The 27,605-nt window shown below is 38.4% G+C and overlaps 1 protein-coding gene across 1 annotated transcript; it reads right to left on the reverse strand.

Moving 5' to 3' along the window:
* Positions 1–859: 859 nt before the first annotated feature.
* Positions 860–25,488, reverse strand: Fdx1 (ferredoxin 1). Its single transcript, XM_020186297.2, has 4 exons — positions 25,144–25,488; positions 20,124–20,248; positions 8,039–8,168; positions 860–5,386 (listed from the first exon to the last, which is right to left on the reverse strand). The coding sequence occupies exons 1-4, from the start codon at positions 25,350–25,352 to the stop codon at positions 5,272–5,274; spliced, it is 579 nt and encodes a 192-aa protein (XP_020041886.1). The 5' UTR covers positions 25,353–25,488; the 3' UTR covers positions 860–5,271.
* Positions 25,489–27,605: the final 2,117 nt, after the last annotated feature.

The following is a 27,605-nucleotide window of genomic DNA, read 5'->3' on the forward strand; positions in this document are numbered from 1 at the left end:
CCTTTTCAAAATTACTATTCTGTATGCAAAAGTCAAAGCATCAACCCTCAGTTTGCAACTCATGCATCACAGGATTATACCCATGCTTTAATACCTAAGATCTAGATTTTGTCAAGTAATATCCAACAATTTCACAGTGCTTCATAGTAAGCAAAGTGTTTATACATAACACCTTTTAACTGAATTACAAAATTGTGTCCAGTGGATGTTATTACATGTGTGAAAAAGAAATTTGGCTGAGATACTGGGACTAATTATCACCACTTAACAAAGAAGTAACCTGAAGCCCAGCAGGGCTACATGACTACCTCAAATGGAATAATCACAAGAAGGTACTGCCAGGTTTCACACAGTCATTGCATAATTTTCTTGTATAAATATTTAGTGAGCATGTGTCAAAGGTTTACCTAACTCATCAATTAGGGAATGAGTAGAGTGACAAAGCTGGTTCAAACAAGGACATGAGAGGGCTGCAGTGGTAAGGCCCTGCAATTTAATCCCCAGCATCCCCACCCCTAAACAAAGGGAAACCTATACACACACAGGGTCAATGGGAGAAAAGAATGCTTTAAGAATACTGTAGATAGAAACAAAACTGGATAATACCCTATAAAGAAAGGAAACTGAAACTCTGGCAGTTACCTTTTCTACCAAACAGAAAACATCTGCTATATGTTTATCTCTACTAAGTTAACATCTAACTTCAGAGGGTTTGGGTATAAATCCTACAGCAGAGGTCAACAAACTTTTTCTGAATAAGGCCAGATAGCAAATATTTTAGGCTTCCTAGGTCACATGTAACTTTGGGTTAAAAGTCTGAAAGCAACTATATGCAATAAGTAATGAATGAACATGGCTATATTCACATAATACTTTATTTATAAAACAAACAAAAAACAGGCAGTCATTGGATTTGATCCACAGGACACACTTTGCTAATTCCTCTCTCCTAGAATATCCAAGAATCCTAAGGTGATCCAGTTAGACAAGTCTCTGTACAATTTTAAAGACATGAAACAATGTTTTTGCTTTGCATCCATGTTTTAGATAATCTTTAAGCAACACCAAAGTCATCCAAAAATAAATTTCATACTTTTGTCCACCACATAAGAGAATTTTGCTGTCTAAGAATCACTCAGTCCTTGGAGTTCAGAGAAGAAACAGGCTCAACAGAATATTAGGTACTAGTTTTATATAAGTGTATTAATTTTTTGACCTTAGAAAAAAATTCCTTAAATTATAGCCATATTGATTATATAACAAACATTTTATAAGATCCATATTTCTATATTTTTGAATACTTAACTGCCATAGGCAGTATATGCTCTCAATACAGAGCAGTGGGACAGGTAACAGTAATACAGTCTTAGTCCATTTTGTATTGCTATGTCAGAATACCACAGATTGGGTCATTTATAAACAACAGACATTTACTTAGCTCACAGTTCTGGAGGTTGGGAAGTCCAAGTTCAAGGAGTCAAATGGAAGCAAGAAAGTGCAAGAGAAAGGAAGTAGAAGGAGTCCACAAACTTAATCACTTACTAAGGACCCAATTCCAAGATAAAGACACTGATCCATTCATGACGGCACAGCCCTTATGACCTAATCACCTCTGAAAGTCCTCTCAACTTGGTTGCATTGGAAATTAAGTTTCCAACACATGAACTTTTGGAGGACACATTCAAACACCAGCAACTTACTGAGGTAACCAAGCTGAGTGTTGATGATTTCAGAAATGGCTAGTAAACAAGGCAAACAAGAAAGGCACAATGGTCCTGCTTAATTTTATAAAATTAAGTCTAAAATTTACATGTCAAATAATATTTAGATAAGAAAATGCATCAAAAGGAAAGAGGAATGAGATATTAGATGGCTTGTTACTGTTACAGAGAAGTCATGCCTTTCACTGTAAAGGTATTTCCCATCAAATCCTCTAGGAATTGGCTTCTTACAGATTTGAATTACAATTCTGTCTTGTTTTAGCCACATTTATCTGTATCTGCTACTGATCATGCTTTCCTCCTGGCAGCTGGTTTTCTAATCCTTCAGTTTCTATAAATTTATAAACAGAAGAAAATCTGATAAAAAATAGTATGATATGTGATGTGTTGCCACATTAAAGGATTCCTGTTGTTGCTTAACAAAGATCATATTTCTGTTCTCTAAATTTCTCTAACAGGAAACAAAGTTTATATGTAAAGTTTGGATGTTACACTATGGTCTACACTTAGCTTCATATACTACTTTTAGGAATCAACATACAACATATCATTTCTACTTTAATAGTACAGTAAATTATCCTATATTAAGAAAGCCATCTAACAAATTCTGATCCAAAATGGGGTTTACCACAAAATTTCAGGTAACTTCAGGAAGGCAAAGCAATTTAAAGAAGTGTAAAAAGGAAGAAAAGATAGGAAAATATGGAGTCTCTCTTGGAAAACTTTTCAAGTGAAATGTAATTGTTCTAATAAACACTGACTGACCATTATAGCGACCACCTGGTCATGATACTTAAATAGCTATTACAAAAACAGGAAAGCTACCCTATGAGACAGTATCTTCACAGTGAGAACCGGCAAAAGGTTTCAGAAATTCCTGGAATGGTTTAGTTAAAAAAAACTAATTCAGTGGTTATGAATTGCTTATATAATTATAGGTTGTGGTTTTATTTATAAAATCCAAATATAATATTAAGTATTACCACATACACAATCTACAATCACAGAGTATTACGCCAAAGGAAGATGCCTTTTCTTGATGGAAAATGATGAACGGAAACTAACATTACACAGCATTGAAAGAGAACCTGCTATTTTTCCCTTTCATTTAAATCAACAGTCAAGAGTAAAATGCTGGAAGTTACAGAATAAGACAAACAAGACATAATAATAAAGACCACACAAGATCTGTCAAAATATAATTGAAGACGAAAAACAAGCTTTTCTTAAAAAGCTTAGAATGCTGATTGTTAAAATGCCAATATTCACAGGAAATGAAGGAGTTCACCTGAAAATAACTGTCACTGATATGGCTTTAAAACCTATCTGCATGATGGAGAGAGTGAATTGAGGTACAATATATCTGATATGTTGTAAGAACTTTTGTAAATTCCACAATGTACCCCCAGCACAATATAAATAAATAAATAAATTAATTAATTAATTAATTAAAAAAACCTGTTTGCAAACTCCTGCTACCCTTCCTTTCAAATGATGGGCTAGATGCAGTTCCTTATTTCCAATGAAAAAGTTGAGCAGAAATGATACTGTTTAACTACATAAAAAGGATACAGCTTCTGCCTAGAATGGCCACCACTTTGTAAGGAAGCCGGGACACATGGAGAGGCCACAGGTGAGTGTACCAGCCAACAGCTCCTGCTAGATACCCAGCTGACCCCTGCAGTCACGGAAGTGCTAAGCCTGCAGATGATTCTAGCACCTGGACCTTCCGTCTTCCAGCTTAGGCCCAGACACAAACCATCCCTGCTCTATACTCTGAACTCCTGACTCACAGAAACTGTCTCAATAACAAGAGGTGTTTTAAGCCACTAAGTTTTGAGATGATTTGTTTAGATAAATCAATATGGTTACCTAGAATACACATACATCAAATATGGAAGGAATTTTTTTCAAACTGAAAAAATAAGCCTTAGATCAATTTTAGAATATAGCCTCCATTTAGTAAATTTAGATTTTATACAATTAAGCTTCATTAATTTGAACTATTCTAATTTGAAATTTGAGATAATTAAGACCCTAAATTTTAGAGTGTTTTGGCTGAGTATCACCACAAAATAGTTCTGGAAAGGCGAGGGTTTAGGTGATGCCTATAATAAGACAAGAATGCTGATGCAGGTAAAGGGACTAGATTGCTGTGAAGAACTCTGAAAGCAGAGCACCCTCATATAGAAAGTACTTACTAGTCATCAAGTGGTAAATGAACACAGATACCTCAAGCTCTTCCTAAACTACCAACATATTAATTCATTTAAAATCCTATTTGGCAAATTGGTCAGTTTGGTTTAAGCAAATTGTTTGTGTGTATGTATACATTTATCTTTGCCAACAAAAGCTGAGCTCCCTGAGGTCATCCCTTGTCTTGTTCATACTGCATCCCAATGGGGCACAACAGTGTTGCATGCCAAGTATTACAGAATTAAATCCAACCCATTTACATAAATAATCAAACTGCAATGAAGCACTTGAAGCTAACTCAAATGTCTTATAATTCACTTTAAGTGAATCTGTTCTGCTCATTCTCACAATTAGTCCAGGTTAGGTGTATTTCCAAAGAGCCCACTGTGCACCTTGTTGTTATCAATTCATGTCTTCCATATGAAATCGGTGATCTGTGGTGCTGAGACCACTGCCTCCTTTCTGGAATGGGGCACACAGGGGGCACTCTGCACGTACCATGTGAGAGAAAGTGCCTCTGGGTTATGCAGTGCAGCAGCTGGTCACAGCCTGTGGCTCAGGACACAGAGACCGAGTTCATGAGACTTCCTTTCTGTTAGAGCCAACAATTCATAAATCAGCATTATTTTCAAAAGATTTCAAAGACAGACTACTCCTCTTAGAAAAGAATAAAGGCATATAATTTTAGTTTATTCTATTCCCCTGGTGTAGTCAGAACAGACATCAAACTTCTTTGACAGCATTACAATGCCTATGTTAGACATACACTCCTTATTGAATCAAAAATTCGAAGTATTTATTTGTAAGGTTAATAACAGTCTTTGAAATGAAGCATTTCGCTGAGCAATTGGATATCTTTCCCATACACATTTATACTTAATTACTGCTATACATAAGCTCGTCACAGTTTCTCCAGCTTTATTCTGAACATAAAACTAACAGTAACAACACAGGTTCTAGTACAAATTTTCCAATTAGTTATAAGGCCCTGAAGAAGCCATTCTAGAGCTCCACCTTCACCCACACCAAACAGGGGTAATAATACCTTTTATTAACCTACCTTCTAAATAAGCAGACGTAAGATTTCATGGTAACATTTTGCAAAAGTTGCTATACACATTTAAAGTAAAATATGTACGTTTCTTATCAACCATTTTCTAGTATTTGGCTGACATTTTTAAAATCTAACCAAAATAAAAACTGCGTACTACAAAATTCAGTAGTTTTACAACGTGAACTAAAATACTAAAACTATTCATAATAATAAATTCATCCACCCATGTTCTTATTTAGTTATATTGAGAAGAAATTATAAAAATAGGAAAATTTCATGAAAATATTCTTTTATTGTAGCTTAGGAATTCTTGCCCATGTCAACAGATTGTCTGGCATCAGCCACTGCGTCAGGTACTCGAACAGTCATATTGTCCATAGATTTGGTCAAACAGATTTGACAGCCCAACCGTGATCTGTACAGAAAAGGGGGAAGGCATGGTTTAGTAGTAAATACCTATCATTCACAAGGCAACATGATTACTTAGCAAATTTTTATGCTTTCTCGCCCAGTTAGGGAATTAATTAATCCTGTAAATTTTAATTATATCAAAACAAATATATCTGTAGCTCTATCAACCATAGGGTAGCAGAAAGTAAGTATGAAAAACTACCCGGTGTGACAAAGCTTTACTTTAGCCTTTAGTTTCTATCTTCTACTAACTGGTTCACCAGAATGATTACATTTTGGTGAAAGAGGTGACAAGGAATGACATAATCAGAGGGTATAATGGTGGACAAGGAACTGAGGTTATCAGGAAGGCCAAGAAAATGACTAGTCAACTCCCAGATAATTAAAATCATACAAACTACAAAAGCAAGCTACATGCTTAAAAGCATTTAAGATTGGAATAAATACACAGACTTACACCATCAATTATAAAAGCATATTTCCCCCATATTTTTGGTATCTTGCAATGCATCTTAAAACTAATCACTGTTACAGTCATTTTATAGCTGTGAATTTAGTTACAAAATCCATACATTGTCTCAACTGAGATACACAGGGAAACATGAAACATGTTATCAAATGTGAAGTTAAATACCTTTCAAAATAAGTCCAAAAAGATTACCAAACAAAAATTTGTAAGAATACAGAAATATCAAGGTACAAGTTTGATATCTGTCATAGGAAGAATAATTATGGTACCATTTCCTTGTCCTTTTTTCTTATATAATTAGTACCAATCTTGGACTAGAGATGTGGCTCAAGTGGTAGAGCATTTGCTAGGCAATCACAAGACCTGAGTTCAATCCCCACTACTCAGTACCACCACAAAAAAAAAAAAAATTACTACCAATTTTGTTTTATTCCTATTTTTTTAACAGATATATAACACAAAATTATGTCTAGATAAACCTAAATAACTCCAAAATGCACAAAATATGTTAGTGATAATACTGTGCATATTTTACTTAGCAGTGCTTCTATTCCTTCTTAATAAATATTAATCTTATAATTAAATTGTCTGACTTGATGAAATGTAATATGCAGGCCTTGGTTTCATTAATGGATTCATCAAGTGTTTATTGAGCACCTAAAAAGCACAGTGCTAAATACACAAAGAAAACAAACTCAATCCAATACTTTTTGATTGAACACCTGTTATGTGCTGGGCACTAGGGATGCAATAAGCAGACAACATAGAGGTTAGAGCCAAAAAGACCAGTGGTCCAGAATCTATCACTTAATATAGGGCTCACAAGCAATGTGATATCACTTTCCTAACCTAATCCTCAAGATGGACTTAACAGGCTCCTTACAGAACTGCTAGGAAGATTAGTTGAAGATGTGAGTGGGATCAGGTAGATGGCAGCCACAACCTACTTTCTTTGAAGGTAGCAGAAGAGATACCGTGTTCCCAGTCTCTCTGCCCTGGGTATTAATGTCACCTCCATCAAGACAGATATGAAAGCTGGGGCGTAGCTCAGAAGAGAGCACTAGCCTGGCATATGGCAGGGCCCTGGGTTGTATCTCCAGCACCACAAGAGTGAAGGAGGGGATAAACACACAAATAGCTTAAAAATTTGGGGCAGATTAAATGAGACAGTTTGTAGGTACATAATTATGATGTTAGTAAAGGTATTTTTATTACTATTATTTTAATTGTTTTAATTTTCTTAGAGTATCAAATTACAGTTAAACAAAACCCACATTAGGTAATAAGCCTTCCTTATCTTAACTTTGAAACAGTAAAGCAACTAGAAATCTTCCTTGATGCCAACCAAGACTGGCTAATTAAAAAATAATAAGTATTACTTGGTGTCATCTGCTACTGCAAATCTTACCACATTTAAAAGTAACTGTACCTATTAATTAATAATAAGAACAAGCTCTAATTAATTTACTTTAGTGTACACTTAGAACAAGAACCAGTCATCTTAACATAATTGCTATTATATATAAATTTCTTTGAAAATTCTATTCTTTCAAATAGGTAAAATTTTCCACTATAATTTTGTTCAGTTATCAAATTCACCCTTCAAGAATACTACAAAAAGCATTGCATTCAATTTTCCATCCTGCTAAATTGTGATAAATATGAATTCCTATAATAAAAATAGACTAAAGAAGACGTATTAGATTTAGAACTCACAAATCTTTTCACTTTTATAAAAGGGAAGTTGCATAGGGGCTAAACTGTGGAATAGTGAAAGAGAAACGCCACATATTGACTAGGCAAAACGTGTAACTGTCCTCTACTCCAAGAGGGCACTACTGCGCTCACTTTGTCTTGTACAGACACAAAGTAATAAAGGCTGGATCTTCTCAGGTTATTAGTATGAGTGAAGCAAATCTTGTTTTTTTTTTTTTTCAGATTTCATCTTTTTTTATTCACCATATGCTCAGGACCTAAACCACTGCCCAACACATAACAGATATATCCTAATTTTGGTTGAATGAGTACCTTTTTTTCACCCTTTCTCCCATTCAAAACCAAAAAGAAGAATAAACTGCAGTGCAAGTGACTTGGGGCAGATATGCACATACAAACACTTCTACCCTACAGGGCTGGGACCTGAGAAAGGCTATCATAATAAAATAAGGAACCATTCTTAAATCTTACCTGTCTGTTAGTCCATAAGCCAGGTCGAGCATGTCATTCTCCTCATCAGTGATTGCATCTAACTTCTCGTATATGTGATCCTCAAAGATGAGATGACAGGTGGAGCAAGCCAACGTTCCCTCACAGGCACCTTCAAAAGTAACAGACACTGAACATACCCCTCAACATTACACATTCAAACCTGGCTCAATGAATTGAATATTTCTAAGTTTTATTCACTAAGTGAATGAACTTAATTTCTGAGTAATCCTGAATCATGGATAGCTCCCTAAAATACAGTCTGAAGTCACAGTATTTCACAAAGATTCTGGATGAGTTACTATAAAAGTAAACATGGAAGCATACAGTGCTAATATCAAAGAGCTTACAACTTTATAAGCTGAGCTATCCATACATATAAAGATGTATTTTAAAACATATTTAGCAATAACTTAAGTAATGGCATGTACATTATTTACTTCTCCTGAGGGCTGATGCCATTTATGAGGACTTGTGTTATCTGAGAAAGCAACCAAAACTACACCTCAATAAATAGTCTCCCCTCTCAATCTTGTATGGTAATCAGGGAAGAATCAAATAAGTTATTTAAAGAGGCATCTTGGTTTTAAATAATGTGATAAAAACATTTCTCCTGTTCTACTTTTTAAGTCATTAATTCCACAGTTATTTGCTGAGTGGCTATATGGGCCAGGCACTGTACAAAGGGAACCAAAAAGTCAACCAAAGCAAGACAAAACCTGCATTGCAACATCCCTCTCCCACGTCACCCAGACTTTGCTTGGAAATCTCCTGACAAAGAAACTTACACCACAAAAGCCACAAATTTCACATTTGGCTAGTTTCCACCATGCTGAAGTCTGCCACTCAGCAACCTCCACCTACTGCCCAACTGTCCCATGGAGCTGATCTAACCAATAGTGTTTCATGTACTGAGACTGTACTTCCCTCTTCAAGCTGAGCATGCCCAGGTCCTTCAGAGTTGTCATGCACATCACAGCTCCATATCCCTTCCCTCTGCTGGCTGGGCTTTTCTGAAGACATGGCATCCAGGACATAGTCCAGTTGTTCCTCCAGTATTTTAGTGGAGGAACCAATAAAGTCATGCAGAATCTCATTCTGGCTAAATTTGACTTTAAAAAAGTTATTTTGTTTTTTTTAATAATTTTAAAAGGCCACCACACAATTTAAAGACCCAGAGTCGTAACGTCAATTTGACTTTCACTCCATTGGATCAAACACCATTCTACATAAAATATATTAACTGAAATACTATTAGTAAGTGCTACCCTTGATTAGCTTCTGAATTTTTTTTTTTTTTTTTGCGGCACTGGGGTTTGAACTCAGGGCCTCATGCTTGCTAGGCTGGCACTCTTACTGCCTGAGTCACTCTGCCAGCTCTGAATGTATCATTTTAACAAGAGTTCCCTACTCTAATTTCAATGTTTGCTATTTATATTTTATTATCTTAAAAAAAGTTAAGAAAGAAAAGAGAAGGCTTCCTAAGTTTTCATTTTTATTAAATCTGAAGCATTAACAGGATTACAGGAGAGACTATCCAGTAGACAGTGATGTACAGGAGTAAGGAGCGTGGACTCCACTCAGACCCCCTATCTTCAACCAGACCCGTTTACTAGCCAGGTTATACTGGGCTATTCCACCCTCCATGCCTCAGCTTTGCCAACAGTAACTGCACCAACCTTGCACTGTAGCTAGAAGAATTACATGAGTGTAAATAAGTACTTGTATTGGCAACCATATCTGGTAGATGGCAAGCACCACGTAAAAGCACATGACTTTGTAATTATTATTTGGAAATTATAAGAAATCTCAGAGCAATTCAACTTTCTTTTTAAATATAAAAGAAATTAAATCCAAAAAGTTAAAGAAATAGACTAAGGTCATATTAGTAGTTAAGAATAAGTGATTCGTTAAGTTTCCCAATGGTGAAGATAACTAGTTCTTGCAATAAATAATCTAAGTCACTTTACTTACACATTAACTATATGCACATACATCTACGGATATATACCTTATACATATATACAACCTAATTGGTTATTTAAATGAGTAGCTGCTGCACAAGGTGGTATATTCAGGAGGCTGAGGTAGGAGGATCACAAGTTTGAGGCCAGCCTGTTCTACATAGCCTGTCAAAAAAAAAAAAAAAAGGAACCCATGTAGCTTATTTTTCTATTTTTGTGTAATGAAATGTACATATTCTTAAAGAGGGGAGCAGACTTCCTTACTGCAGTAAAAGGAGAACTGGTACAGCATGACCTTGAGGGCAGGGGTTGGGGCTGTAGCTGCACCAACCACACCATGTTTGCTGCATCCTAGGCAAGCCTCTCAAGAGTCAGGCTTCTCTTATCCATCTGAAGACAGGGAGGAGGGTGAACTCCAAGGTCCTGTTAGCACTGATACCATATGACTCCACAAAGATGCATTACAGTTCTTCACCGATTTACTCACTAGTGTTCAATAAATATCTGCTTGTCATGATTTCTGTTTTTATCTCATCAATACTCAATCCAGACAAACTCCAAATAAAATGACAAATCTTTCTGGAGATACTGTAGGACAAATTTCAGGAAATCCAGTCTCCTTTTGTCCTTAAAATGTAAGTTTAACAACGCTCACAAAGTATTACCAATGAAACAAAATCCTGAGAAGTATATTGTCATGTGCAATAGAAAAAGCAAGGAAAGTGAAATTCACAATCCAGGGCAGCGGGTGTGTGGGGAATGCAGAGGTAGATAGTGGGCTGAGCTTGAAGGGTCTCCCATGTAAAGACCTCAAATTATTCTCTACTGTATACCCCTACATGCTCACATGCTCAGGTAAGTCCTTCACAGTGAGCACCAAAAAAGTGATACTAGCCACGGCGTTACTGACACCTGTCTCTCTATCCCCCTTCTCCTAAATGTAGCCCTGGGAACAACAGTGACTATGAACCTCTGCTGGAAGTTATGGAAAGCTGATAAAGGATTTTAAATTTAAAAAAAAGTGTGTTTTATTTTTGATAGATTGAGATGACAACAGAGAAGCAAAAGGCCATGCAATTTCACCAAGGGGGAGGAGAAGAAAGAAGAGAGAACAGAAGGTAAGGATAAGCAGCAGATAGCCAAGGGGAGCCACCTCTCCCCCTCTCCCCCCACCCTCCTAGCTTCCAGGCAGAACATGAAAAGGGGAGTCCAATTGAGAATGACCAAAAAATAGAGAGAGAACCTGAAATGTGTGGTGTCAGAAAAGCCCAGGGAAGGAAAAAGTACATACAATGTGATCTCAATCATCTTGACATGGAGAGAAAGGGTTCATAGGCCAATAAATTCCTCCTGAAAAATGTAGGACATTCCTTTTCATACCACCTGGATGGTTGAACAATTTGTTACATCCCTGCTGCCGATCTTTTACATTATCTAAATTCCTACACTCTCTCTCCCTTACGAAATGCCAATTCTTTCAATGTTCGCTTATTTTTGTTATCTAATAATTTTCATTGTTCTTCTTAGGAACCTTGCCAACTGTTTCCACATCTTGCTTAAGCTGCCAAGCTCAGAGCTGAAGAGCATATTCTGCTAAGAATTAGACAAAAATTGAATAATACAGGAGGTTAACTTTTGATTTCCACATGCTCAGTTCCTGTTCCACATTCTAGTCCCATATTTATTCTTTAAATGAATGTACTGTTTATGATCCCTCCTTATTTTATGGTCCCTTCAAAACTTTTTCTGCCACAAAAAAAGTACTAGAAAGAAATTCACATATAAAAAAACTGTAAGACTCAGAATAAAATCAACACAGCCTATGTGAGAGAATGAACCCTAAACCACAGAAACATAATGGTCGGATTGTGTTACAAGTATCACTATGGAATCAAATTTGCAGCAAAGAATTACAAGACCCCCAGGGACAGTACTTACTAGAGGACACTCAGTTTTGCAAAACTCCATAAAAAGACAACAATCTTGACAATTTAGAGGGGTTTTTTTTTTTTGAGATTCTATCTATATGTTTTTTTTTTGATTGTTTATACATTTATTCGTATGTGTATACATTGTTTGGGCCACCTCTCCCCCTCTCCCCCCACCCCCCTAGCTTCCAGGCAGAACATGTTCTGCCCTCTTCTCCAATTTTGTTGAAGAGAAAACATAAGGGATAATAAGAAAGACATAGCATTTTTGCTAGTTTGAGATAAGGATAGCTATACAGAGAGATTCCTAGCATTGCTTCCATGCACTTGTGTATTGCAACCCACACTGGTTCATCACTGCCAGACCTCTTCACTACTTCCTGGTCACTTTCCCACGGTGACCTCTGCCAATTTAAGATTACTTTATTCACTCCTCTACAGTAGGCACACTTAAATGGAAGGATTTTAGAGAATAGTAGAGACATATCTGAAAAACAGCATTTAAGAGAAAATCGACTTTCTAAATAACAAAGATTTGGGTATAAAAAGAGCTTAAAACTGTTAGAACAATGTCTATTAAAAAAAAGTTACACCATTTCCATTTTCCATCTCCTGTTCAATCTATGAGCCTTCTAATTTTTCTTTGTTTGGCTGTATCACTGTCTCAGTGTGGGAGAATATACACTCTTGTCACATATGTATACATATAAAGATATACATATATAGATGTCTAGATAGATATACACATACATATGGATTATATAGGTAGATCTACACAAATATATGTAGACATAAAGTTATCACCTTATGAGGAATGAATTCTCAAACATTTCAAAAACTGTAGAATCCCATAAATCAAGAGTTACTTCCTCAATCAAACAAAACGTTAAAACAGGGAGATGGGTTCTTATCGTGATTCTACAACCCTCACGTGAGATTTGGTATATTCAGGGTAGTGTGGCTGGAGACTACAATCCTCATATATTTTTGTTTTAAAACATACTTAGGCAGAACAGATATTTGAAGTTAAAACAAAAATTATAATAAAAAACGCTTCATGCTTTGGACAACAGAATGTTACCAGAGGATTGGGAAGCAAAGAGCAAATGACACCTGTTCAAAGGGACAGGAGGAATATTTTTTCAAATTTATTGCACAGCATGGTGATTACAGTTAATATTTATTTCAAAATTACTTAGATTAAATTTCAGATGTATCCCACAAAAATGAGGTGAAGGATATGTTAGCTTGATTTAGCCATACCATATTAAATACATGTATCGACTTTAAAGCAACTGAAGCCAGTAGGAGAAGGGGACCAGGAACTAGAGAAAAGGTTAGTTCAAGAAGAATTAACCTAGAAGGTAACACACACACACAGGAAATTAATGCGAGTCAACTCCCTGTATAGCTATCCTTATCTCATCTAGCAAAAACATTTGGTCCTTCCTACAATTGCTTATACTCTCTCTTCAACAAAATTAGAGATGAGGACAAAATAGTTTCTGCCGGGTAGCGAGGGGGTGGGGGGGAGAGGGAAGGGGTGGGGGGAGAGAGGAAAGGGGCGGGAGGAGAGAGGGAAGGGGCGGGGGTGGGGGTAAGGGAGGGGATGGGGGAACAGGGGAGAAATGACCTAAACATTGTATGCACATATGAATAAAAATAAATAAATAAATAAATACATGTATTGAACATCATATTGTACCCCATAAATAAATACAACTATGATTTGCCAACTAAAAGCAAAAATATTTGATGTCTTAGCATGGCGGACAAACTACATTAGGGATATTATAGCTACAGAGTTATTGGCCCTGGTGCCAGCATTTTATCTACCATCCACGCTTGCTTATATGATCTTTATGAACTTAAAGAAATGCACACTTTGTTACTGCTTTTATTTTGTTGGTGTTCTGCCTAACAATTGGTTTCCTTTCTCCTAAATTAAGAGTTTTTAGCTTTCTTCATAGCATTTTGACACTTTTAACTTCTGTTTCCAATAATTCATTTTCAGATGCACTAGCACTTAATGTTTGCCTGAAACTGACAAGGGTTTGATTTTCAATTAGAACCACAGTTTAAGGTACCAGCAGCAAAGCCAATAGAATAAAACAAGAATGACTTTACAGACATTTAGATGTCTTAAACTGCAGAGTTCACCTGATGCTGACAAAAGTTATCTGTTGACCAGCAAAAGCCACATAGCCTGAGCTGCAGTGACAAATGTAAAATTTGCAATTCACACAGCCCAACAGCTTGAAATCGCAGGACCCCTGACAACAGTTTTGGTTTTCACAAGATTTGCGACTTTGCCAGAGTAAGAATCTTGTTAACTTGCACAATTTCAAATCTGCATGACTTTAAAATTACACTAAGAATAATAAGGCACAGTTATTAATTTCAAGGTTAGTGATTAAACTTCCACTGGACTGTTTTTTTTAAAAAAAAACACAGGAATAATGATACTAAGAGTTTGAACAAACCTTCTGAAATTCTTGTCATAAAATTTCCTTTCATGTAATCTGAGTGCTTTGCCCACCAAAAAAGATAGTTGCATATGTGTGTATCTGATAGTAATATCATTTTGCATGTTCATTATGATTCTGACAAAAGAGATCCCCCCCACCTAACCCCTTTCCCCAACAAAAAACTAAAGGATAGCTGCACGGGAATGTTACATATAAAATTATGAGTAAACATAAAATCTAATTTTCTAAAGATGATAAAGCATAGTCAAAAATACATTAATAAGCATGATGAACATACAAAATGTTTTATATAAACATTACCAAGACCTCCTAATTTGAATAGTTGCACAAACAGATAGAGAGGCAATACAGAAGAAAAATATCAGAGATCATAAACAAGGTAAATTTAACCACAGATGCATAACTGCCCCCTAGTGACAGAATCCTGCAATACGCTCTGAAAACATGCGTCATCAAAAGATCTTTATTAACAGAAACTTGCAGTAAGAATGCTTATAAATGTGTACTGCTTCCAATATTTACAATTGTCCCTTTTTATTCACTTATTACTTCATATACAAGAAGGAATAAAATGAAAATTTTACCCCTCTGAGATAAACAAATACAAAAAGAAACCCAAGTTACTAGATTGTGACAAATGCTGTGCAAGGAGAGTAAAGACAGACCAGAGAATGAGAACTTACAAACAGATTTATAATGGGCTCAGGTAATTAGAGAAACCCTCCTTAGGACTGGGTAGTTGGGCAACAGTTTCTTCTACCTGAGCCCAATCTAGTCCATCCCAGAGCATCCTGCTTCTGTTTCCCACAGAATGGTCTAGATATATAATCTAGATATTATATATTTCCCTACTCAGTATAAGGAAGTATCATGTACACTGAGACTTGATGAGTGAAAGCAGCAAACAGGCATTTTGGGGATGAGGTGATAGGGAAGCAGCCCAGCAGAAGGTAAACTGCACACAAAGTCTCAAAGGCAGAGACCTGGGGTGAGTTCAAGCTCTTGAAAAGAGGCCAGTGTGGCCAAAGAGGGAAGAATGACGCAAAATGGAGACGATGAGACGGCACAGATCAGGTAGTCTTTTAAGCTAGGGTAAGGCATATCAATTTGTTCCTACATACAACAGGAAGCCACTGGTGGTTTTAATCAGGGGACTGACATGTCTGATGTGTGGCCCAACAAATCAGCCCAGCTGCTAGACTCAAGAGCAGAAGCAAGTCAACAGTTTCAGGTACAAAGTGACTGGCCAGCCCTAAATGACAACTCTTAAGGATGGAGCCAACAAGACATATAGGAGACACATCTTGGGGGCACAACTACCAGGAGGTGCTAATGGGCTAGATATGGGGAGTGTAAAAGATGCTCGGGTTTCAGACTTGGGTACCTAGGTAGTGCCCTTACTGAAACAGAAAAGACTCCAGGAAGGACAAGTTTTGGGGAGAAGGGTAGTATCAAAAGTTGTTTTAAAATATGTTGAGTTTAAAATACCTTTGGGATTTCCAAGAATTGTAAAGCAGAGAGTTAGATCTGCAAGTCCAGGGCTCAGAGGAGAGGTCTGGGCCAACTAAATAAATTTAAAAGTATCACATCTAGAAAAGGCACAGAATGAATGAGATCACCCAGGCAGCCACTGTAGAGATGATGGACTTGGTCAGCCACCCGGGGAGCCTCACATTCACCTGTGGGTATGACTTACAACAAGGGCAATATTTAGAGGGTCTTCTGTATTCAGCTGTAGGAATTACTGAAATAACTTCCCCCATGACAATGTTACAATAACCTCATCCTCATAAAGGTAACTTTTCAGACTTCTTGATTTCATTTCGTCTTTATTGTAGAAGGAGGCTTAGGCTTAACTATTTTTTGTGAACCTAGCTTAGCTTTTATCTCAAGCATATATTTACATACTCTCTATAAAACAGACAGACAAGTACTTCTCAGTACTTAATGTTATTTATAGGAGCTGAAAGCTGGAAGTCACTCAACCATCTAGAAAAGAGGATGGAGTAAACAAATCATGGCATTTCTACATAATAGAAAACATGAGGCCATTTAAAATGGTGTCTATAAAATAATAATACTTAATGACAGATATCCTCTCATGGTCATTAAGAAGTGGGGGCATATAAGCCAATAATCAATTTGGGGGGGGCAGTTTGGGGGTTTGAACTCAGGGCCTTGCACTTGCTAGGCAGGCACTCTACCACTTGAGCCACTTCTACAGCTCTAAACCCAATAATCTTTCTTTATACAAGGGATATGAGTCCTGAAATCTCCATATAATTCAAAACTGGAGGAGACTAACTTTCTCATAGGAATAATGCAAAGCGAGGCAGGGTGGGAGTGCAGGGGTGGGGATGCAAACTACCCTCGTCACTGCAGGTCCATTACCTGCAGGCAGGCCTACACCACGTCGTTATCCCTGTGCAAGTGGCTTTGGTGAACTTAATAATTTTCGAAGCCCCTTCCTTATTTATAGTAGCTACTCTTAAGTTAACAAATAGAACTTCATCATGACTGCTTAAACATCAGAGTAAAACGGTATTTAACTCCCCTTCCTAAGTTACTGGGTTTGGGATGTACCCCTGCACTGCATCACTCAGTGGAAACTTGGTATGTTAATGTTCAGATTTAAATTTTTTCAACTGCACAACAGTCACAAGTCCCCTTCTGGCTCACACTTCTACCTGGGATCAGGACGCATTTCTATCAGCTGAAGTGGCCCATCCGCTACATGGTATTAGTATCACAGTTTCTAATCTACAGCTGTGGCTCTGTAATTAAGGAAACCTCCTTATATCTGAAAAATGTGTAAGGTTCATGAAATTAAACTTCAATATTTTATATTTTTTTAGGTAATTCATATTTACATAAAATGTAAGTATAGTAATGCTTTTAAAAGAATAGGAAATATTAGTTATAGAGATAATGATTACATATTGATTTTTTTTACCAGATAAAAATGCTTTCTATGCATTTTTATCAGATTTTTACCTTTACCCCAAGTTTTTAACTGTAGTAAAATATAATATCAACTCTACCATTTTATCCATCCTAAGTGTACAATTCAGTGGGATTAAGTACATTAAAAATGTTATGTAACCATCAATATTTCCAGAAAAACGTATTTCACAATCACAAAGAGTAACAGTACCCACTAACCAATGAACTCCTCTTTGCTGCTCTCCAATCCCTAGTCATCTCTCTTCTACTTTGTCTCTACGAAAACAAAAGCACCTGTTTTAGGTACTCCACATAAGAAGCAGCACTTAATATTCATATACTAACTATACACTGTGCTGGCTTATTATACTGAGCAAAATGTCAAGGTTCAACCATGTTGTAGCATGTGTCAGAATTTCATTCCTTTTCATGGCTGCATGCATACACCACATTTTGTTTATCATTTATAGATGAGTTAACTCTGCTTTCTGGCTATTGTAAATGAGAATGACATGCACACTAATATACACAGTACCTTTTTGAATTCCTGCTTTCAATTCTTTTGAATTCCCTTACCTAGGAGTGCAATTGTAGTTCAGCATATAACTTTTGAGAAACTGCCAAACTGTTTTCTACAGTGGCTGCATCATTTAACATTCCCACCAGCCACACAAGGGTTCCAATTTTTCTTCACCCTTGCCAACACTTCTTATTTTCCAGTTTTTCTTGGTGTTAGCCACCCCAATGTATATGAAGTGCTATTTCATTGTGCATATGGACTATTTTTACATAAAACAAGTATAAATACTTATAACACATGCTATGTAGCAGATGCTGTTCTGAACACATATATATATTAACTAATTAATCTTATAAAATCTCTCCAGGTGAGAACTATTGTCACTTTCACTTAATTAATAGATAATGACAGGGAAGGTCAGTAACTTAGAACTGCAGTTCTGTAGTAACAAAGCCACAACAGAAAAAAATTAAAACACAGAGAAAAGTGGAATGAGGAAGATAAAGTCACAATCAGGGTAAAGAGAGACACCAATATTAAACATCTAGATACTTCCCTTAAGTATTTTTTCAGCATATTCTGAAAAACCCAGAGCAACTACATACACTATGTATCTCATTCACAAGTGTCTGCCTGTGCTTGCTAATTTGTTGCCAGTATTATTCATTAACAGTGAGTCCTATTTTATTTAGAAATGCCATTAATGGATGTAATCCCTCTTTTTCAGACATTTTGGTTGTCTCACGTTTTTTTCTTAAATGTTTTTAAAATAGGCAACCCACTTACACTGTTCAAAAACCAAAAAGCAGAGAAAGTTTTATCATAGAAAAGCATTCCTAACACTTGCTTTAAGTGCCATCTAGAGATTTTTACGCAACTACATACTACCCCACTGTCACTACAAGCTCTCACTGCTAGAAACATCTCTGCAGTAAAGTGCCTGGCATATAGGTCTCTCCTAAAAGTGAAACTGACTCTGCAAATTCAGAAACACATTTGTTGGATTTCAGCCTCCACATGTGCTTTCAGCACACAGATGAGTTTTCTCAAAGGCCAGGACAACATACACTATTCTTTTGTATGTCCTCGGAGTGGTAATGGCCTCCACAAATACTGATGTGTCTATCTGGGAAATGCCAAAGAACATCTCCATATAGTTTCTTTCAAATCTTGGACCTTTTCTAAACCTGATTTAAATCCAACATCTGAGCGTCCTCAGGGAGGAGGCTTTCTCCTTAGTAAGGGCTCTGCAGTTTCCTGTTCTCCAGAAATTCAGTAAATATGATTGATAGTCAAATCTGTACAATCTACTTGTGAGGGCACCTGAGTAATAGTCTCTCAAGAACTCATAACCTAAAAGCAAAACTGTGATAAGCATTAACCCAGAGAAGTAGATGTAATTAACAAAAGAAAATGAAGGAAGAAGGACCAGAAATAGTTCTGAAAGTGCAATGTGACCTGTGCTATGAAAAAGGCTTAGTCAGATATGCTCCTTGGACCTTATTCTAGACCAACAGTTCTCAAACCTGAAAATGCATCTTTAAAATGACAGGAGCAACTTGTTAGAACACACAGTGCTGGACCCTGGCCCAGACTTTCTGACTCATCAAGTCTTCAGTGGAGCCTGAGAATCTGCATTTCCCAGGGGAGGAGGACAGCAAGGATCAAGGGAACCTCTCTAAGAGTGACTGTTCTAGACAGAGATGGTGCTTGAGCAAAAACCAACAGGTGATGCACAGGGAATGAATAAGATGGTAGGTGCTGAAACACGGGCCTTGTACACATATGTGATTAAGGAATGTGGTCAGAAGTACAAAAATGAAAACTGTCCACATAACACACTATTTTTAGGGTAAATTGCCCTTCATTGGATGGCGATCTGACATTTAAGATTAAAACTATCTAAATTTAAGATTAAAACTAAGTATCCTTATGTGGTGAAATACTTATCGCTAACCTGGTATCTTATAACTTCACTTCCTACCCCAAGCTTTGTATCACACAAGTAAACAGTAAGGTAAGAACGAGGCCACAAATTTCTGGCCACATGGCCACTAGGACAACAGTGTCACTCTATTATTCTTTATAAATGAAAATATAATACTAATGCATCCTGATTTTTAATATTTTACTTAGTAAGCTAAAAGTTACAAGTTTTCAAAAAACAGTTGAAATCTATTCAACATTTTCACTTATGAATTTTAAGGACTGTTTCATACTCACCAAAACCATCAATATCTAGATTGTTCTCAATCACAACATCTAGCAGGGAGTCACCAATTTTTCCTTCGGTTGTTAATGTTTGACCATCACGGTTTATAAAGTGGACTGTTATTTTATCTTCTGAGCTGGAAAAGGAAATAGTTTTTTTAGTATTTCTAGCAATTTCAAAACCTAAAGTAAGTTGTTTTACCCTGTGAGGTCATGTGCATGTACGCTCTTTTACAGTATCTTCCTTCCTTTCCAAAGTTCATTGAGGAAGAAGACACCACAAATCAGAGGCATATCTACCTACCCACCTACCAGATAACAAGCTCACCCACCTTGAAATGGCAACCACTACCTATTGGTGGCCATGTGGTATCTATAATATGTTTCTCCACTGGTCACATTTGGCAATTATTGTCACTCATAAAGTCTCTCTTTTTTTTTTTTTTTTGTTTTGTGCTGGGGAATGCCCTCTCATATGCTAAGCACACACTGTATCACTGAGGTACACCCCTAGCTCATGAAATCCCTCTTTCTCTCACATAGCTCTCTGACAATATCTCTGTGAATGCAGCCCTAAAAGGCAAAATCAGAGCAGTATAAAATCAAGCTGTATAAAATCACGTCATTCTGCTATCAATAGGGTGAATGCTGTGCTGGTGTCCGACTAGATTAATACCTAATAATCCACAGTTGATGAGAGGCCATAGTGGATGAGACACCACAGCTGATGAGAGACCACAGTTTGACACTTTTCTGAGTATATGAACATCTCATTTCAGTCCAGATTGTATTCTCAAAAATCAGCAAAACTAGGAAAGATTTTTCATTTGTTTGTCTGAATCTTGGAAAAATAAATAAAATATCTTCTTACATGTTTTACTGCAAGATATTATCTATCAGCTAACTCACTTAAATTTCTCTCCCTTCTCAAAAACATACCTCTAAACCTTGGAAAAGAAATCATATTAGCAACTAGATCCTTATCCTTCATCACTATCATTTTTTTACCTTACAATTGAAAAGATAAATTTTGGCTTTAAATAATAAGTTGCAATTTTCACTACTACCAATAGATGGAAATAGTCCACCAAATAAAACTGTTTAATAGAAGTAAAACCCAAAAGTAAGTAACTTCAGAGCTATTAATATTTGGAAAACTATCAAATTTCACAGTTTCCCCAATTGGATAACACATTCCTTGGTAACACTGTAAAACCCGGGAGTTCCATCAATTACAAACTATCAAAAATGTGTGTGAGAGTGTGTATATGTGTCTTCCGCCTAAGGGCCTGTGATTTCCAACAACTTCTCACAGGCATACGTGCTTTAAACGTAAGTATTCTCACTTGCTTTCTATGCTTGAGACCCTGGGCTTGCTTCCCAGCACAGCAAAATGAAGGAGGAAAAAAAAAAAACCCAGTGGCAAAGTCAGAGAAACATTCCCTATCCTCCATTTCAAACACAGAACCCTCAGAGCAAGTGCTCGCACACATTCGTCATGATTTTTATACTGCACAACAGCCTTGGTCTTTTCCAAGGTAAAAGAGTTGAAAATGAAGACTCCCAGAGGCAGAGAGATTATCAAAAGAGCACAAACTAAGCAAGGCTATACAAGACATTGACTTAAGACATTCATGAGGTAAGACTCAGAGTTTGGAGAGCATTTATATACCAGGAATTAAGAGTGGAAAGAAATGTTGAGCTAGCCAATGTGAGCAATGGGTGGTATAGTTTAACCTAGGGTCAAGAGAGAAGGAGAAGCAGCTTTCGGGAAGATGGAAATGAGTTCAAGTTTAGACTTGCTTAATTTAATAACAGAAAAAACAGACAGGAATGTCTCAAAGCCAGATGGAAATATGGATGTGAGCCCAGCAGAGAAGCCTAGAGTTCTGACAAAATGCCTGGTAGGTAAAGCTACATTAAATACAATCGAAAGAATTCCATCATTTATGGAGTTACTGAAGCCTGAGGCTTTAGGATTGCTGTTCTCCTGGAACACAGTACAGCTAAGCTCACAAAGGAATTCGAAATCTCTTTCATATCACTCTCCTATAAAATCAAGATAACATTTACCCTATAATTTTGACAATGTACAAAAAATACCTAACACATAGAACTCAACAAATACTGATTAATAACTTTTATTTAAAGCTCAATTCCTTTTGCTGCTAAGTAAGAACCTACTCTGATGGTATATATGAAAAGTACACGGCCCTCAAAAAACAAACAAACAAAAAAAACCCTGCAGGCCAGGCATAGTGATGCACGTCTATAAGCCCAGCTATACAGGAGGCAGAGGTAGGAGGATTACAGTCCAAGGCCAGACCCAGGCAAAAGTGTGAGACTTCATCTGAAAAACAAACTAAGGCAAAAAGGGCTGGGAAGGTAGCTCGAGAGGCAGAGTGTTAACTCAAGGCCCTGAGTTCAAACCCCAGTACTGCAAAACAAAAAAAAAAAGCCAGGCCTGCCAATTAAGATTTTTCATCAGTTTACTACGGAGAGGAAGCACAAATGAGAGAGGCACAGTAAGTCTGCAGCTGCAAGAGTGAAACAGTACAGAATCTAAGAGCCCCAACATGTAGTGTCCAGTTCTGGTTCTAACACATTCATTAGGTGACCATGGGAAGCCACTTACACATAAAATGGAGAAAATAGTGATCTCACCAAACTGTGAATTAAAGAAATTGATTTTCACTTAACGGTTAAGAGGTGAAAGAGAGAGTTTGTGGAAATACTTTGTTCCTTAAAACATTATATACACGTACTTTACCAAGCAACTTTTATCTGTCCACTAACAGTGTTGATGGATTTTGTAGACTCTACCCCTACCCATTCCAAAAGCGAACTGGGAAATACATGTAATCCATCATCACAGCAAAGAATTATATCCTACACTTGTTATCCTTCATTCACCTGTACCATTTGCCTTTACCACTGGCTCTCCTCAGCCACAGCAGACATTTTACCTGAGCAGTCAGGGGCTCAGGAGGCTTTTAATGCCAAGGAAGCAGCAGCTGCTCTTTATTACACAACATAACCTGGACTCACTAAACTAGGGACTAAAGAATCACCATCTGGGGATGGAGTTCAATGGCAGAGTACTTGCTCAGCATGTGTGAAACCCTGGGTTCCATCCCCAGCACTGCAAAGAAAAAAAATAAAAACTACTTGAGTTCTAAACCAGCTACTTAATATGAAAATTTTATTCCCACTTATCTACCTTCCCTACCTCATAGGATGGTCTTAAGAGGCAAATGAAACAATATATGTGAAAACCCTCTGTAATCTAAATCACTGAAAAATATAATAGTGTGTGCCAGGGCTTGTCGGGATGGACAGATCAAGAGCATCTCAGTTCAAGGCCAGCTTCAGGGAAAAAACTCAAGGCCCTGGCTGAAAAATAAATAAAGCAAAAGGGGGCTGGCAATGTGGGCCAAGCAGTAGAGCAACTGCCTAGCAAGTTCAAGGCCATGAGTTCAAACCCCAGTACCACCAAATAACTAATAAATAAAAAGAAAGTACTGTGTCAACGTATGTTAGGGTAAAAGGAGTTTTGTCAACTCTCAATTAGTGACAGCTTAACTGAAAGTTAAACTTCAAACTCAGAACTATAGCTTTTTAGAAATGCTCTATTCAATCTTTGTACAGTAACAGAGATGGTCTCTACCTGCAATGTCACTAGCCACATGCAGCTACAGAGTTCTTGAAATGTGCCTCGTGTAACTAGGAAACAATCTTTAATTTCATTTAACTCAATGATCTTAAACATCAATAGCCACATGTGGTTAGTAACTACACTGAATGGCACAGATTTGGCATTGCAAAGGCTGGGAAATGTAGCTGTAGCTCCCAAGTCTGTGTAAGAAGAAGTACAGTATCCAGCCATGCTTGTAATCCCAGCTACTGGAGAGTGGCGCAGTGTCAGGAAGATCTGGGTCAGATGCGGACCTGGTCAAAGTTAGCCAGAGATGCTGTCTAAAAAATAAGCAAAAGGAGTGGGTGCTGAGCTAAAGTGGTAAAGCACTTGTCTAGCAAGTGCCAGGCCCTGAATTCAATCCCCCGCACAACACGCACACGCACACATATACACACACGTGTGCGCGCGCGCACACATACACGCACACACTAATATCCAAATCCAAACAATAAATTTGGAGAAGACAATGCCCAGGTATGTCCCAATTCATATTCAGCCTTTCAAGAATTCATTCAGGGTAGGAACTAAGGCACCGAAAGGTTAAGGAACCACAGAGGAAATTGAACCCATAAAGCCAGCTAGTCTTCCCCATGAGCTCCTTCACCTTTATTTACATAAGAAAAAAAAAATTTATTGAGTAACAGACTGCATTAACAGACTATAGGGGAGAAAAGCCAAATCCTACACCCTCTTCTCAGCAACCTAATCAAAAAAAAGGAAAGTAGAAAAAACAGCATACGAATCCCACATGCTCTCTCTCCAATTCCTGCTACACTACCCTCTGCAAAGACTCGTCAGAGAGAGACCTTGACCATGTGACCACAATCTGAAATGATGAGTACATTCTATCTCTAGAAAATCTAGGAGTCGATGTCTTTGAAAAGTTAAGCAACTTAGTCTCAGATTAGGGCAAAGTTTAGAGCCCTGCCTTGCCACACTAGCGCAGGCGCCTTCTGTCTTCCCTAACAGAAGAGGGCACGGGCGGTGAGCGTACCCGTCCATTCTAGGGGGCACAGTGTACGTGGACACTCCCTGGAAGGCAACTGGCAATCTGCAGCACGACGGAGTCACGCAGGGACATCACAAAGAGGTCACAGCAGCTCAGAGCAAAGGTTACATCCAAACCGCCAAGGGCGGGATTTTCCTGAGAACACCCGAGGCTCTGGGGACGGAAGGAGGAACGTCCCGGGTCCCCGTTCCCCGCCTGCCGTGGGTGTCTCAGGAAGGAATGTCGCCGCGAGGCGGAAGGGAGGCGAGGCCGGGGAGCGCGAGACGGCCGTGGCGGTGACCGTGACCCTGGCCGGGGATCCACCCACCCGCCCACCTGCGCCTCACCTGCTCCGCGCCGGCGCCGACGTGCTCAGCGGCCGGCTCGCGCCCGCGCCGCCACCCAAGCCGGGTCCCCGGCGCCCCGGCAGGCGGCCGGGTGCCGCTCCCGCTCCCGCTCCCGTGCGGGGTCCGGCGAGGAGCCGCCAGCGGCAGGCCGGGCGCCCGAGGCCGGCGGAGGCGGCGCGCAGGAGCTGGGCACTCCCCGCGGCGGCCATGGCCCGGGTCGCGGAACGGCGGGATGTCACGCGGACCGCGGAGGCTCGGAGTGAGGACGGGGCTGACGCCGAGGGCTGCGGGCCGTCCACGCGTGTCCTGCTCCGAGAGAGCGCCAAGCGCTCCGCAGGCCTCCGCGTGACCTTTAAACTCGGAAGGCCCCGCCCCGCCCCTCCCACGTCCTGCCCCGCCCACGCCCCGCCCCCCGGCCTGGCCGCTTCCTCTGGGGCGGGGCTGAGTGCTCGCTCGCCCGCAGAGCGGTCGACCTTGACGATTTCCTCTCTGGAAGAATGAATTTTGAAAGATAGCCGCATGCCTGGCGGAAAGACTTTGTAAAGCAGCCTCTGATTAACCCACCCACTTAGTGTTGTCCTCCACTTCCTCCCTACAAACAAAACAAAACCTAGGAGTTTACAGCAAAAAGAATTTGGGGTATGTCAAGCAAGGACAGTAGGATGTTTTGGAAAATTCCACAATGACAGTAGACGTTATAAAAGTATAAATCATCACAATAATGAATAGATTTAGGGCCGCGGGAGACGGTGGGTAATAATCGTGGGCCTGGACGAACAAATAAGTGCTAATTGAGTGCATGAGATTCAGCAGGAAATCTTTGGATGAACTGAGTTTTCTAAAAGACTTGTACTAAAAAGCACAAAAATGAATTTTTAAAGGCACTTTATTGAAGTTATGGAAAGAGGTTTTGAGGTCAGAAAAAGCAATGTCCAAACCCAAGGTCTACCACTTAGGCGGTCTGAGACCTTGGACAAATTATCCTCTCGGAGGATCAGAGTTTCCGTAACTCACAGATAAGATAGTCCACGTTTCAGGGCCATTCTGAGGGTTAGAGGAACACGCACGATGTCCAGTGCGTCACAAACCCTGAGCCCTGCCCTTAAGGGCACCCTTAAAACGGCTACTGGCCCAAAGTGGGTATTGCAAATAAGCTAAACACAATAAAAGATACCTTTAAGAACATTGAACACAACGTAGTATTGACTTGGGTAAAGTCGTAGTCGGTATTTGCTGAGCACCCACTCTGTGCTTCCCCGACACTTTGTTTCCTCACGTGTAATTTGTGTAACTCTGCTAGACTGAAGCTCCCATAGGCACAGATGCTATCTTATTTATTTTCACACACCCAGCACCTGTTACTGGGCCCTGTACAGAGAAGATATTTAATAATATCTTTGTTAGGAATTGTGTTAGGCACTTTCACAATTTTATTTACTCTCTTATTTTACAGATGAGAAAACAGGCCCACAGTGGTTGTGACTTGCTTAAGAAATGTACTGTTAGTAAGTTATAGGTTCAAAATTCAAATCTAGGTGTATGTATTTTTGGGTTTTTTTTTCTAGTGGGACTGGGATTTGAACTCAGGGCCTTGTCCTTGCAAACCAGGCACTCTACTGCTTGAACCACACCTCTTGCTCCAAATCTAGGTGTTCTTGGTCCCAAGTCCAGGGCATAAGCAAAAGAAGTAATCATCTTATTAGTATTATTATGTATGTTTTTCAACTCTATACTCAATAGTAAACACTTAGCAATTAAGATAATCCATATAAATTTAGGAATAATATCAGAAAGAAATGTTACCTGAGTTTTCTGATTTTTTTCTGTGTGTGTGGTACTGGGGATCAAACCCAGGGTTTTGTGCATGTTAGGCAAATGTTCTATCACTGAGCTACATACTTCCCAGCCTCACATCATCTGAATTCTTTTTTAAGTATGCAATTAGATGGGGAAGGGGAAAAAAAAGACAGCATGCAAGTACCTAAGAAAATTTCATTCCAAGAAATTGCTGGTCCACTCCAAGGTGATTTAAAAATATAACTGACATTAATGAGTTTCTTACATGTAAATTAAATATATAACTGATAGTTAAATAAATTGCCATATCAGTCTTACTGATCTCCCCTGCTTACAATTTTGAGTTGCTTCCAATTAAATATACAGTAAATGGTGGTGTTTACTCATCCCTGACATGCTTCTTAGTACAAAACACGTAATAAAAAGACTGTAAGTTCTTTGTCCTTGCAAAAGATTGCTACCCTGGTGTAGTCTTTCTCTACTGCTGCTGTAATTAATTTACTATTTTCTAGTTCTTAGGTCAGAAATATGAGCTAGGGGTTGATGATTTATTATGTTACAGTTCCATGGTTCAGAAATCCAAAACAATACTCAGGGCTAAAGTAAAAGTGTCAGCAGGGTCCCTCTCCCTCCCAGAGGTGCTAAAACAGAAGTCCTTTCCCTGC

This window comes from Castor canadensis, chromosome 2 (assembly GCF_047511655.1).
Source record: "Castor canadensis chromosome 2, mCasCan1.hap1v2, whole genome shotgun sequence".
In the NCBI taxonomy this organism is placed as follows: Eukaryota; Metazoa; Chordata; class Mammalia; order Rodentia; family Castoridae; genus Castor; species Castor canadensis.

Coding starts and splice junctions, on each gene's coding strand:
- Fdx1 (XM_020186297.2), bottom strand. CDS start 25,352: ATGGCCGCCGCGGGGAGTGCCCAGCTCCTGCGCGCCGCCTCCGCCGGC. Junction 20,249..25,143: donor TCGGCGCCGGCGCGGAGCAG/GTGAGGCGCAGG, acceptor TTCCTTTTCCAG/CTCAGAAGATAAAATAACAG. Junction 8,169..20,123: donor TCTAGATATTGATGGTTTTG/GTGAGTATGAAA, acceptor TTACTTTTGAAG/GTGCCTGTGAGGGAACGTTG.